Source organism: Thunnus maccoyii, chromosome 9 (assembly GCF_910596095.1).
Source record: "Thunnus maccoyii chromosome 9, fThuMac1.1, whole genome shotgun sequence".
NCBI classification, from domain to species: Eukaryota; Metazoa; Chordata; class Actinopteri; order Scombriformes; family Scombridae; genus Thunnus; species Thunnus maccoyii.
In genome coordinates this window covers 11182269-11195910 of record NC_056541.1, presented here as the reverse complement: position 1 = coordinate 11195910, position 13642 = coordinate 11182269, and the positions used below count along the sequence as shown (strand labels likewise).

At 38.7% G+C, this 13642-nt stretch overlaps 1 protein-coding gene across 4 annotated transcripts in view; it reads left to right on the top strand.

The window, feature by feature from the left end:
- The window catches only part of LOC121903727 (transducin-like enhancer protein 4), a 36687-nt gene extending 27834 nt beyond the window's left edge, over positions 1-8853 (top strand). For all 4 annotated transcript variants that reach the window (XM_042421051.1, XM_042421050.1, XM_042421052.1 and 1 more), the window contains 11 exons: positions 287-340; positions 425-577; positions 1040-1172; positions 1548-1735; positions 3277-3353; positions 3508-3757; positions 3917-4164; positions 4885-5032; positions 6173-6323; positions 7957-8033; positions 8258-8853. In XM_042421051.1, coding sequence (XP_042276985.1) covers positions 287-340; positions 425-577; positions 1040-1172; positions 1548-1735; positions 3277-3353; positions 3508-3757; positions 3917-4164; positions 4885-5032; positions 6173-6323; positions 7957-8033; positions 8258-8365 — 1587 coding nt within the window. In that variant the 3' untranslated portion in view covers positions 8366-8853. The remainder of the gene's footprint in view (positions 1-286; positions 341-424; positions 578-1039; positions 1173-1547; positions 1736-3276; positions 3354-3507; positions 3758-3916; positions 4165-4884; positions 5033-6172; positions 6324-7956; positions 8034-8257) is intronic.
- The last annotated feature ends 4789 nt before the right edge of the window (positions 8854-13642 follow it).

Here is a 13642-nt window from a genome sequence, read left to right as displayed (position 1 = left end):
TATTTTATTATCAGATAAATGGGATATTGAATTGGATAAAAGCACTTATTATCTGTATTCATAGATTGTGAATGTAGGGCGATAAGGTTATTCTATAAAAGCAGCAAACTGCAAATGGACATAGAGGTCTTCAACTCCTGACATCCATATATTTCATCCAAAAGAAAACATGCACATGTACATGCAACATCTGTACTTCCTAGATTATAATTTTCAGTCAGAACAGACACTTTTTTTAATAAAAGGAGTGAAAGTCAATTATGCTCTTTCTGTATGTCTTCCCCAGGAAAGTGACGGAGAGAAGAGCGACGACAACTTGGTAGTGGATGTCTCCAATGAGGTACGACACGGTGGCATCTTTTGTGTTACCTGATCAGGAAAATGAATCCATCTTACTATCTTCATCTGTGCTCACCCTCAACAGGATCCAGTGTCTCCTAGAGGAAGTCCTGCCCACTCTCCTCGGGAGAACGGGTTGGACAAGAGTCGCCTGTTGAAGAAGGATGCGCCCCTGAGTCCTTCCTCCATCGCCTCCTCGAGCAGCACACCTTCATCCAAATCCAAAGAGATTAATTTGGTGAGTCATTTGGGTAATTATATCCTTCTGATCTTCTTTTTCATCATTTCTCAGGGTAGTTTTCTATTTTTAGGCATTTAGAGAAATGTAAAAATGATAATTATTTTAGGTAAGATATAGAAGAGAATTAAGGTGTTAAAGATTTCACACTCTTGTTGATAAATTATAAGCAAGACGCAAATAAAGGGCAAAATATAGGTGGAAAAAAACACTTAATTATATTTGGTGCAGAGAGCGTGTAATAGCACTTACTACGTTTTTATAGAATATCAATTTTATGAGTCATGAACTCTGTCAAAGCATGAATGGTTCCTGTATTATTTAAATGTTTCTTCTGCGTTATTAAATTTGGGAATTGTTGCATGTGTCTTTTACCTCTAAACCCAAAGATATCTGTCCCATTTGAAGTCGATATTTAGATTAATGTTAAGTGATTACTTTGTTTTTTTGTTTGTGGTTTAGAATGAAAAGTCAACAACGCCCGTGTCCAAGTCCAGCACCCCCACATCCCGCTCTGATGCTCCGACTCCCAGCAGCACCACCACCCCGGGCCTGAGGTCTGCACCCAGTAAACCGACAGGAGTCGAGACGCTGGGTGAGTGAGATAGCAGATATACAGACTATAACAGGGACACCTTTACAATATAATGCAATCTAATACAATCAATCTGCAATAAATACTATATTTGTGAAGCTTATGTGTCTTAAAACAGACAATGTAATGGATCAACTAGATGTTTTTGTAAACTGAAAAACCACCATAGTCCAGCGTAGGTAGAAATAGACCTGTGACCCGTTGTTTTTATGAGCGCGCAGAGAAGTATTGTGTGCTAAAAAGTCAGTTTTGAGCCAGAACATCATGATGTTTGAAATTTATTTTGTTGTATAAGCTCAATCTCCACACTACCCAGGATGTGAAGCTCGGATGAATGTCACAGTTCGCATCAGACATCAGTGTTTTTTCTTGTAGCTCCCGGTCTCCGCACACCGCTGGCAGTGCCGTGCTCGTACCCCGGCCCGTTTGGAATGGTTCCTCACCCAGGCATGAACGGGGAGCTGAGCGGAGCGGGAGCAGCCTACACCGGCCTGCATAACATTTCCCCACAGATGAGCGCGGTGGCTGCTGCTGCTGTGGCTGCTTATGGACGCACACAAGTGGTAACTGAAGACACACAAACACATACATGCTGTATATATATGCATATATACCCAAAAATCAGTTAGTGTGCAAAATTGACTTTAGGTTTCATCTGCCAAGGGCTGGCAAACAGAAAAATAAGCTGTCAGTAACAACTTATGCAGGACAAAATAAAAGGAAATGAAACAGTTTGTAATGTTGAAGGATTCTAATAATTTGACTTCTGATTCACATGCTGCCAGTCAAACCAATTGGGATGCTTTTAAATGTGATTTTTTTTATGATTAACAACCATTAGCTCTGCATGTGTCAGCGGACACAGCGGTTTTAAAAACAAGTAAATGGAAAAATGGTGGGTGATAGTTTTATTTGATCAGCAGGTAGCTGGTAGAAATATAATCTTTCGTTGGATGCTCATTCAGCACTGATTTGGTGATTTCTAGCGTCTATAAGAGGAGATATCAGGTGGTTCAGTGGAAGGTGTGTATGTCCAGGCTATGGAATAGGTTAATCGATATGGAAGAGGACAGACTAGCCAAAATAATATTTACATAGGATTTACAACAAAATGGGCCCTGATTAAGGGACATGTATGATAATGTGTTGTAAATATTACAACGATAAATATTATGATAAATTCTATCAGTTGGAGAGGACTGAAATTGCATCTTTAAATTTTAAATATGACTTTTTCACCGAAAATTATGTTCATTACAATTCATCAAAGAAAAAAAAGGTCAATTCGTGCTCAAATAAGAGCCTGTAGTCTACCTCTTCATATTGAAACAGGTCGATTCGCTGCTTTGGAAGGAGAAAGTCAAATTTGTCCAGCGTGTGAACTCAGGGAAATTGAAAATCAGTATCATTTTTTTTTTTACTGTTTGTTTAATGACATAAAGGATACAAGTGAGTTGCTGGATATGAACGACTCACAGCGACTGAAATGGTTGTTCGAAGAAAAGACCTTTAAATCGGCAACTTATTTGGTGAATGCATTTGGAGTTTGTTTTTTTCTGTTGGTGTTGTAGATTTGGTGTGATTCATTTAGATTCATTTGTGACCAACACAACTGGTCTAGACACCAAGGTTAAAAAACGGGCTAAATTTGGTTTGACTCAAAAGTTTTTTAGATGTCTGGGTCATACATAACTGTTGTGTAAACACCATTTCCGTGACTCCATTTCAGCTGACTATATTTTAGTAATTAGAACTGCTTTAAATGCATTTAAATGCTGTTGAAACAACAAGTTATGTCCTTTGTTCTGCAAATCACTAAATAAATGCATATGAACTGATGGGGATGTTTAGTACAGAAGGCCACACAGAACATACACAAGCTGCAAAAATTGGCATTACTTCATTGTTGTTTTAAATAATCTTAATTTTAACTCATACATGCGCCCTGCAACCAGACTGACTCTTGGAAAACCTTCCTACTGTGTGCCAGACAGACACAATGCTCATAATTTCTATTATGATACCAACTCATTTCTAGCTGTTGTAGCAGTTATGTACTGTATATCTGAACTGCTTTTAAACTGTCACCCTTCATGTTCTGCAGGTGGGATTTGATCCTCACCACCACATACGTGTCCCCGGCCTTCCTCCCAACCTGTCAGGCATTCCTGGTGGAAAACCGTACGTTTCTTCTCCTAGTTCTCAAAAGTTAAAAAAAAAACTATTTATTCCAATTTTTCTGTGACATTTGCATTTTCATTTTTTCTCCTTTCATGTCAACCCCTTTTCTCTTGCCACCCCTTATCCCTCCACATGATGCTTTCCTCCGCTCCAGTGCCTACTCCTTTCATGTGAGCGCTGACGGACAAATGCAGCCCGTGCCTTTTCCTCCGGATGCACTGATCGGCCCCGGCATCCCGCGCCACGCACGGCAGATCAATACTCTCAGCCACGGGGAGGTGGTGTGTGCTGTCACCATCAGTAACCCAACGCGTCATGTCTACACCGGTGGCAAGGGCTGCGTCAAGGTGTGGGACATCAGTCACCCGGGCAACAAGACCCCTGTATCCCAGCTGGACTGCCTTGTGAGTGCACTGCAGTGACCTGTTCATTCATGACAGAACACTGTTACGTCTTACATGGTTAAAATACTGCATGTTCTCCATTGTTTTACACATAGTTACTGCTTACAGCAACTTTTTAATGACAGTAAACAATACTTCTGTGCTTGTCTGTCTCATCAGAACAGAGATAACTACATCCGTTCTTGTCGACTACTTCCGGACGGGCGGACTCTCATAGTCGGGGGCGAGGCGAGTACTTTGTCAATCTGGGATTTGGCTACACCAACTCCACGGATCAAAGCAGAACTAACTTCGTCAGCACCCGCGTGTTATGCTCTGGCCATCAGCCCCGACTCCAAGGTCTGCTTTTCCTGCTGCTCCGATGGAAACATAGCCGTCTGGGATCTTCACAACCAGACTCTGGTTAGGTATGGAGCTGGGCAGTGGGACTTGTGAAGGTTTGGTTATCACTGGACAGTAAAATTTCATACAAGTAAGGCACTGGATTTAGGATGTCTCAGCTGCTTCTGTCTCTTCATGTAATCCCACACTGACTAGATGATGTTGTGATCAGGGCTCTGTGGGGGGCATTTCATCTGTTGCAGGACTCTCTGTTCCTCTTGTCAATCAAAATAGTTCTTTATGACTCTGGCTGTATGTTTGGGGTCATTGTCATGCTGTAGAATAAATTTGGGACCAATCAGACTGATCATATTGCATCATGGATAGGAATCTAAAGATCTAAAGTGCCTAAAACTTTTGCACAGAACAGAAAATCTGAAAAAATACAAAAAATCACTTCTGTATACATTAACTGTGTGTATCTTTGGCATTATAAATATTGTTTTATTACTGGATGTAATTAATGAGCCCCTCTTGGGTTTTTTTCATCCTCTCTTTGCTCATTATACAGTATAAGTTAGTTAATGTCCTTTGTTTGATTATAACTCATGCAAACAAATAAAACTCTTGAAATTATGTAAACTGGCATACTGCTGAACTGCCTGAAATCAATATTATATTGCTATATTAGTATATATAATTTGATGTCATAAGATTTTTACATTTAGTTGATATGGCATCCTCTGATTTGGTGAACACTGTCTATTGTTGGGTGAGGGTTTGTGTGACACTGTGTCTGTCTGCAGGCAGTTCCAAGGCCACACCGACGGAGCCAGCTGTATAGACATCTCTAACGATGGGACCAAGCTTTGGACAGGAGGTCTGGATAACACCGTCCGGTCCTGGGACCTGAGAGAGGGACGGCAGCTGCAGCAGCACGACTTCACCTCACAGGTAGTCACAGGCTGTCTATTAGAGCTGCAACAACACCTACAACTATCACAAGGTGTAATTTGCCATAATTTGCAATTGTTTGGCATTGCGTGCCTGGTAAATGTCTGTATAGATAATTGTCTACTAGTAGTTTGTATAGCTATAATATGGAATTTGTTCAGTTCATCCAGTAGTTTGCAGGTGTAAGTTGTGTGATCAAAAGGTTTGGTTTTGCATAGTTTTTTTATTATTATTTGGTGGATAAAGTAGAATTCGGAAAATGATAAAAATTGCACATCATAGAAAAAGTCACAGCCATTTGCAGTTTGTGTGATTACGCTCTCAGGCTCTGTCATATTGCAGTAATTTACAAGCTCAGTTCAGAACATATAACCCACGATGGAGGCCAGGCTGAGCTGCGGTGTTCTAGTACCTTTAACACTAATAATACTGGCAGTTAGAATTGAGTTTTTTCAGGTAAAGAGAAGAGCAGCAATAATAGTCCATTACTGCAATTTTCCTGAAAAGACCCATTTCACAATCCCAGTGTGCACAGGAGGAGATGAGTGTGCTTTAAAGAGAGCTCAGAGAGAGCAGGAAAGACAGGGAGAGACATGGCAGATAGTTTGCTTATAACATTCAACAGTATCTCTCAAAACTGGTTTGGCAAAGAAAAAATACTTTTTATGTTTACCAGGTTTATCAAGCTATCAGGTTCATGCCCAGTATCCTTTTTTTTTTTTTTGGTCGTCATCATCTGGAAAGAATATTTTTGAGATTTGATTCAAAAATGAGAATTGACTAAATCATTCACCCACCTCATTTTCATGAAGTATAATTGCTTTCTCCAGCAGCGCTTCTGCCAGCGCTTGCAGGACTGTTGCAAACTTAATAAGATTTAAGAAACTGAAACAGCCATCTGTTTTGACAGATTAGTACATCAGGGACTGAAATGTTTATGGTGGTGTTGAAAAGCATACAGTGGGCTTTTGCCAACATTCATAGATATGTTAATATGGGTGCCCACCCCCACATACAAGCACAAAATCTCCATGCTCTGAAAAATCCCTACCCTGATATAAGAGATGATTATGTATAATACTTGCATGAACTAAGCGATAAGACTATCATTAAAAATGTGTCGGTTGGGTTTCACTGCAGATCTTCTCACTGGGATACTGTCCAACGGGCGAGTGGCTGGCAGTGGGGATGGAGAACAGTAACGTGGAGGTCCTACATGTCACCAAACCTGACAAGTACCAGCTCCACCTACATGAAAGCTGTGTGCTCTCACTCAGATTTGCCCACTGTGGTAAGAATTAATGAATCTACTAAGATGATTTTGTCTTAAAAAAAAATGTTCTTAACACTATTTTTTGAAAAGATCTTGAAGAAAGGAAATTACAGAATATCTTTGGGACATTAACTTGTTTGTCAAATTTGCAATGAACTGATGAGAACTGTTTATGATACACTTTAACATTAATTATGTTGATTGATATTATTATTAATGATATTATTGTTGTAGGATTACAGTGCTACATGGAAACTCTTAAAAGACAGGTTCACATTTTTTCAAGTCTATCCTAAAATAATAGTCAGGTGCCCAAATGAACATTGATGCATGTTTTTCTTGCTGTATTAATTCCTCCAGTTCATACTGACCATTCATAATGCACTGTCAATGTACATGATAGGGAACAAAATCCACAGTCCCCCTTCTCTGCAAGAATGTATTTAAAAGCTTATTCGAAGCTAATATGATGCTTCATACATCCAAATGAGTCAAATCCAATCAATATCTTACAAAGTTACTGTCTTTTTAGAGCCAAAATGATCCTTCCACTGCAGCTGAACAGGAAAACACTGTCCGTCAAGACACAAAGAGGGAATTTTATACCAAAAAGACTAACTGTGGAAGCTATCCACTTTATTTGATTAAATCAGACATCTGAATCCTAATATTATCTTCAAATAAACTCTTAAATACATTTTTGTTCAAAACAAGGACTGGATTTTGGGCCCTATCTCTTACATGGTAAATACATTTGGAGGGGATCTTCTAATGATTACAGCAAGAAAAACCTGTTTCAATGTTCATTTGGGGCACCTGATTGTTGTTTTAAGACATACTAGAAAAACTGTGAACGTATCCTTTAATAATATGTGACTACATGCAGCAGGTTTGTGTTACGGACATTGTTTGCAGAGGAAGGTGCTATACAGCAAGAAATCATGCTGTACCAATCTATAGCAAATATAAATTCAATCCAGTAATTACTTTTTATTAGGGTTGGTTAAAACTGTTCGATAAAGCCGGTATCAAATAATGTAGTTTCAATTAAACTGTTGGAGCAGCGGTCTGAATTATTGGCAGTAACAAATAGATTATTTTGGTGTTTGCATTGTAATTATTTAATTTATCTTGAAGTTACCAGTCTGTCAAGTACTGTATTGTGAATAATCAATAGATGGTTGGAAATAATCTCTGCACTAAAATGATTTTTTAGTGTTTTAGCTATAAAATACTGTTTAGTTATGAAATACAGCAATGCTGGCCACACTCAGGATTTGAGCAGTGTATTTTTGTATTTATCAATCTGGATAAATTCGCCCTCTACTGGTGAAAATGAGCAGCTGATGCTCAGTTGGAAATGCAGTGTTCAAGGATTTTTCCAAATTACTTGGTGAAAATGTTTCCAACCTCAGTATAAAGGTAGATATGAGGCACAACATCTTATTCTGCCTCTCAGCACCTGCTCACCCTTTTTTCACCTTTTTTTTTGCAGTTACTTCTTTGTCAGAGCTTTCTTCACTGAATGCTTCAATTTGTGACTGAGGGTTATCTGCTATATCTGAGTCACTGGGGCAGTTGAGGTGTGTTAAAAATTTGGGGCAAACGTTTGTTCTTGATGTGGCCTAATGTAGTTTGCCATCCTGTACAGGGAAGTGGTTTGTGAGCACAGGAAAAGACAATCTGCTCAACGCATGGAGAACCCCGTACGGAGCCAGCATATTCCAGGTAACTGTGGAAGAGCAAATTACATAAATTACATGCAGCAAAGAGGCCAGGGGGCTTAAAATATAGTGTCAAACCCAAGATATTACAGGTTTTGTGGATCAATCATGTCAAGTCTTCTGTTCAACACCTCTCTGTTACACACATGGCTTTCATCCCGCTTGGCTTTTTCATGAGCCTCAAAAGCACTTTTTACATTTTCACACATCTTTTTATTCCCCTTACAGTCAAAGGAGTCATCTTCGGTGCTGAGCTGCGACATCTCCATAGATGATAAGTACATTGTGACTGGCTCAGGAGATAAGAAAGCGACTGTCTACGAGGTCATCTACTAACAGGGCTGGAGTCATAAAACAACAAGGCCATCTTCCCATCCAGGCACTCTGTGATGCCTCCATCCCTATGTACAATTTTTAATGTGTATAAAATGGATTTCGATGGAACAAACCAAACATTTTCTGGATCGTGACCGTTTGACTTCTTGGCTAGTCATGGATCAAAACCAAGCAGAACCAAGCACAGAGATTTTTTTTTTTTTAATCAGTGTCTTTTTGTTGATGTGAGAAGAGTGAATGTCCATATGCACTAAGTCTGGAGTGGATGCTGTTGTTACAGCATTGCCAAAATAACATTCCCTCTATGTAATGCTTTTAAGCCTCTGATATACATGCTTTTTACTAATGGGTATGCATAGACAAGCAGCTACAACAAAAGCATTATTGCTCACATACTAGACTATGTAGTCTAATCTGTGTGTACCTGGATGCTTAAAGGGGACATAACATGCTTTTTTGTGATTTTCTGTCATTTATATAGTGTTATGATGTTGGATGTTTATCTAAACATCGTCAAAGTTCCAAAACTTGAGGTGTAAAAATACCACCTTCAAGTCAAAAGCCAGCCTTCAACCTGCCCCAAATGCTTTGTTTGCGGAGTTACCTCTACTTCCCCATCTGACTGCTCTCAGATTGTTTGTGCGTGCCTGCAAACGGCAGTCCGTTGGTAGTCTTTTTCGCTAAGGTTATTCCATGGGTTGTTGTTGCCTTGTTCACGGATCTGATTCGGGCTCAAATATGTACGGATGTATTTGACAAATTGACATTTTGAGTGAAAAATGAGAAAAAGTAGTGAAATCCTGCTACTACTGTTTGCTTACGGAGCTGATGGAAGTCTGCAAAGGGGCAGCTTCTGGGAGCTGACCAATCAGAACAGAGTGGGCTCATCGGGAGGAGGGCCTTAAAGAGACAGGTGCTAAAATAGCCTGTTTCAGACAGAGGCTGAACTGAGGTACTGCATAAAGAGCCAGTATAGGATAAATAAGGAGTTTTTGAAACTGTAAGTCATAAAAAGATGTTCCAGTAGATGCCCAAAATATAAATTTAGACTTGGAAATGTGCATGTTATGTCCTCTTTAAAAAATACATCAGGGCAAAATCAATCCTGGCTCATACCAGAATATCTTCCTCGAGAACTGTGGAATTTTTACAACATAAATATAAATAAAAACGGTGAAGACGTGCACATCCAACGCGGGGATATGTGGGGGGTAGCCATCATGCACATGCAAACACGTAGTTCAAAGCAAATATATCAGAGGCTTTATTAAAAAACAACCACCTGTGGACATTTGCATAAAATTGGCATCTTTTTGCATTTTGATTGCACTCCTGAGGCAATATTGTGGTTTTTTTCATATATAAGTTCTCGTTCTTGCCTTCATGCACTATATGTTTATACCTCATACCAAATTTGCCTTTTTTTATTATAATAGTTCATTCATTTTTTGTTTGTTTGGGGCCAATTGTGTAAAAAAATCTGCCTTCCACGTATGAAAAAATTATCACTGTTTCTTTTCATATCAAATTCATGCTGAGTATAGTGGTACTTTCTGTGGATGGTTGCTCATACAGTACCAGTCTATCTACAAATGGCATTACTATCATACTCATGTCAATACACCTTGACATAGTGATAGTAATGACAATTAGCTCAATTGGCATTGTTCTTAAAGGAATAGTGTGACTTTCTGGGAAATGTGCATATTTGTTTTCTTGCCTAGAGTTAGAAGAGAACCTGTCTGCGAGAAATTACGTTTATATACTACTAAATTGTTTTCCCAATTATGTTGCATTGGGGCAACGTAATAGCTGCCTGGATAATGTTCACAGGCAACGTTTTTTCAAACACATTAAGCTTTACAAGGGTATATATATCTGAAGTTGGAGATAGGAGGTTGGTGTGGATGGTGAGTGTACAAGACACAGGACTGTGACACCAGAAATGGGTTCACATCCTGAGTCCCACATGTAGTTATGTTTAGGCAACAAAAGCACTTTGATTAGTGAAAGATTGTCGTTTTCATTAGTCACTGTGGACTTTTTTCGTCATCAAGACCATCTTTCCCTAACCTTAACCAAGTGCTGCCAGTGCCTAAACATAACCATAGAATGTTTAATATTGCTATAGTTACTACTACAAGTACTTCAAGATCAGATATTTAGCTCGGGAAAAAAAAGAACTACGTTATCACTTAACATTTCACTCACACTGTATGTTCAGTATCAACATTAATTAACAACATTTTCTCATTATGATGAGAGAAAATGTAATTCAGCCAGCATTACATTTCTAGCAAAACAGACAGTATTTGCTGTTGCAATTTAGTAATATATGAACATAATTTCTAGCTGACAGAGTTGGAAGAGAAGGAAGCTAGAGACAGTTAGCTTAGATTGGATGCAGGGGGACACACGCCTTGTAAAATGGCAAATTGACATTTGTTCACTTTTTTGTTCCCATTGAACTATTCCTTTAAATGCAAATTGTGCCTATTACCTCCAATATTTACTTTCTATCTACGTGCTTCATAATTGTTTTTATCTATTTTCGTCATCTGCTCTCAAAATTCAACTTCTGAGTAAGATGTGAGCTCAGTCTGTGTGTGTGTGTGTGTGTGTGTGTGTGTGTGTGTGTGTGTGTGTGTGTGTGTGTGTGTGTGTGTGTGTTTCTACCCTGTACGCGTTTAACAAACTAACAAGATTGCCCTCAGTGCCCTCACTACTGACTGACCTTTGCACTTGGTTCTGCCCCTTCAGCTCAGACTCCACTGGATGCTCACTGGATTTTCTCTGGCAGATAACAGTAAAACTGTTCAATTGGTGTTGGGAGGTCAACCAGCCCTCCATTTCCTGCCTGGATTTTCTGTTTGGACCTTTTGACATTTCTCTAAAAAAAACAAGTGGTCAGCGATATGTTCGTGATTTCTCTTGGATTTACTTCTGTTGGCTTGTAGAAATAACACAGTGCCTTTATGCCGCTACGCTTCTGACTTCATTTCGTCCTGCTGAGTGTTCAACTACACAGAGAGCTGAAACGTGACAGACTCTTGTCTTGGAATGATTTTAGAAATGAAAACTGTTTTTCAGTGTTCACATCTTGCGGCATTTGAGGACGGATTTCATTTGAAAGATTAATTATCAGCAGATTAATATAGACTGTAACCCACATTATCCAGTCCTGTTTTTTATCCATTATCTGTTGTCCACTTTAACATGCTATAATCTGGACCAAACTTCTTTGTTTTGCCTGCTTTGCTGAAAACATGCACGTGAAACACAATATCATGGCTACCGCTGTTTGTTTTTGATAGCTGCATTGTGCCATTTAAGAGTTGTTATTCTTTGCTTTACTTTTCTTTCTGCTTTCAAACTTGGCTCTTGTTGCGTTTCTGCTACATAGCAAAGCACAGTAAAACACTACCGTGCACATCTTATGGATCCCACAGAAGGTATTGGCAGAGATGTCCTTCACTCTTAAATTCTTAACGTAACCATAACCACCCTCACCTAATGCCAACCTTCCAAGCCATTTGAACATGTAACTATATCTGGAGGCTCATAACTACTTTGAATGTTAAGCCTGAAGCCAACTTTCTGGTTAACCTTCCCATAACACTCATGGGATCCATAATTTTGCAACACTGAAAGGTAAATCTCAGACCAACTGAATGATTTAGAAATGTAACAACAGAACTGTAAATGGACAGAGACTGATTAACAAAATATTAGGTGTATTAATCCCAGAAGCTGCATATTATAGCGTTAACTTTCAGTTTTAGGGCCCCTGAGCACAAAATTACATCCTCAGCCTGCAAACAGAGAAGGAAAAGAAGGCAGAAATGAACAGAGGGAGGTGTGTATGTACAGTAATGATTATTACTGTACTAAAATCACAAGTTGTCCTGTAACAATGAGGTGATATAGCCTGTAGCCTATTTCAGTGACTTTAATGCAGTACTTTCTTATTTTACCTTTCACAGTAGCACCTTCTCTCAATAATGACTGCCTTATAAAAGATTAAATGATTGAACCAACATGACCAAACCTAAATTTGTTTAACGGTTTCCTGGATTACACTGATGAAACTGATGAAGCGAGCAGTGCTGCCTGACATAGACGTACCTATGCTTAAATAACTTAAATATTAATATTGAGATCTGAACAAATCAGTTTGTGCCATCCTTGGAAACATACAGGTATAACTCCTCTCTAGGTTTTTGAGCACCTCTTAAAGCAGAAAAACAATGTACATTAGATCAATTTTTTGAGTAAGTTTGATACTGTATTGCACTGGAAAGAAAAGTTTTTTTCTAACTAAATGCCAAGAGAACCTGACTTTTTATTATTTTCTTGAATATTAATTGTTCTTTGCAAGTGTGGTACGAGCAGATCTCTGTTGAAGTAATGCTGAAGTTGTTTTGGCACATTAATTTTTATCAGTTTAATGGGACATGACACATATGTCACAATATGTACAAATAAGTATGTGACAGGATTGAAGAAACTACTGATACTAACTGCACTGGTGTGAATGAATAGGCTCATTTTGTAGTTCAGCCACCTCTGAAGAGAAAAAGTGAGAAGGAGAAAAAGAATATACTAGTATGACTGATATTTATGGGATTTTTTTGACAGCCGCGCACAGTGATACTGTGCATTCTGAAGGACCGGTCATGATAGTGTTTCGTTTTTTACCGTGTTTGCCTGAATCCTGTGTTTTCTTTTTAAATCTGAAACATTTCTGTGTTTGCTGCCGTCAGCTACGCTTTGAAATTAAAATGACGATCCATTCACCTTGCTGTCACTGACTGCTCAGCTGTGCTTTGTGCTCTTGAATGAGTCAAAATCTGGTGGCACCTTTTGTACTGTATCAGATACTGTGCAAGGGAAAAAATTTAAAATACACTTTGGTTATAGTCGTGCTAATGTCAAAAGTCAAACCTGAATGTTACCCGTCTCATCTGATTGCTACAAGTTAGCTGGCTAACGTGACCTGATACAGAAAGGATGTTATAAACAATGATGTGTAGAGCATTTAGCTTGACTGAACTCATGAAGGTATTATGAATTTACTGTAAACATGTAATAATTCAAGCTTACAGTGGAAAGAAACTTCCTGTTGCTAGTTGAGCTTTTTTTTCTCTTCAATACAAAATGCCTTTGCTCTCTTTTTTCTAGTCTGTGGTTGATTTTATTAAATTATTGTGTGGAATATTTGGTGTGAGGCTTGTTCATTGTTCCATCTCATGTCATATTTTCATTATTTAGTTAATA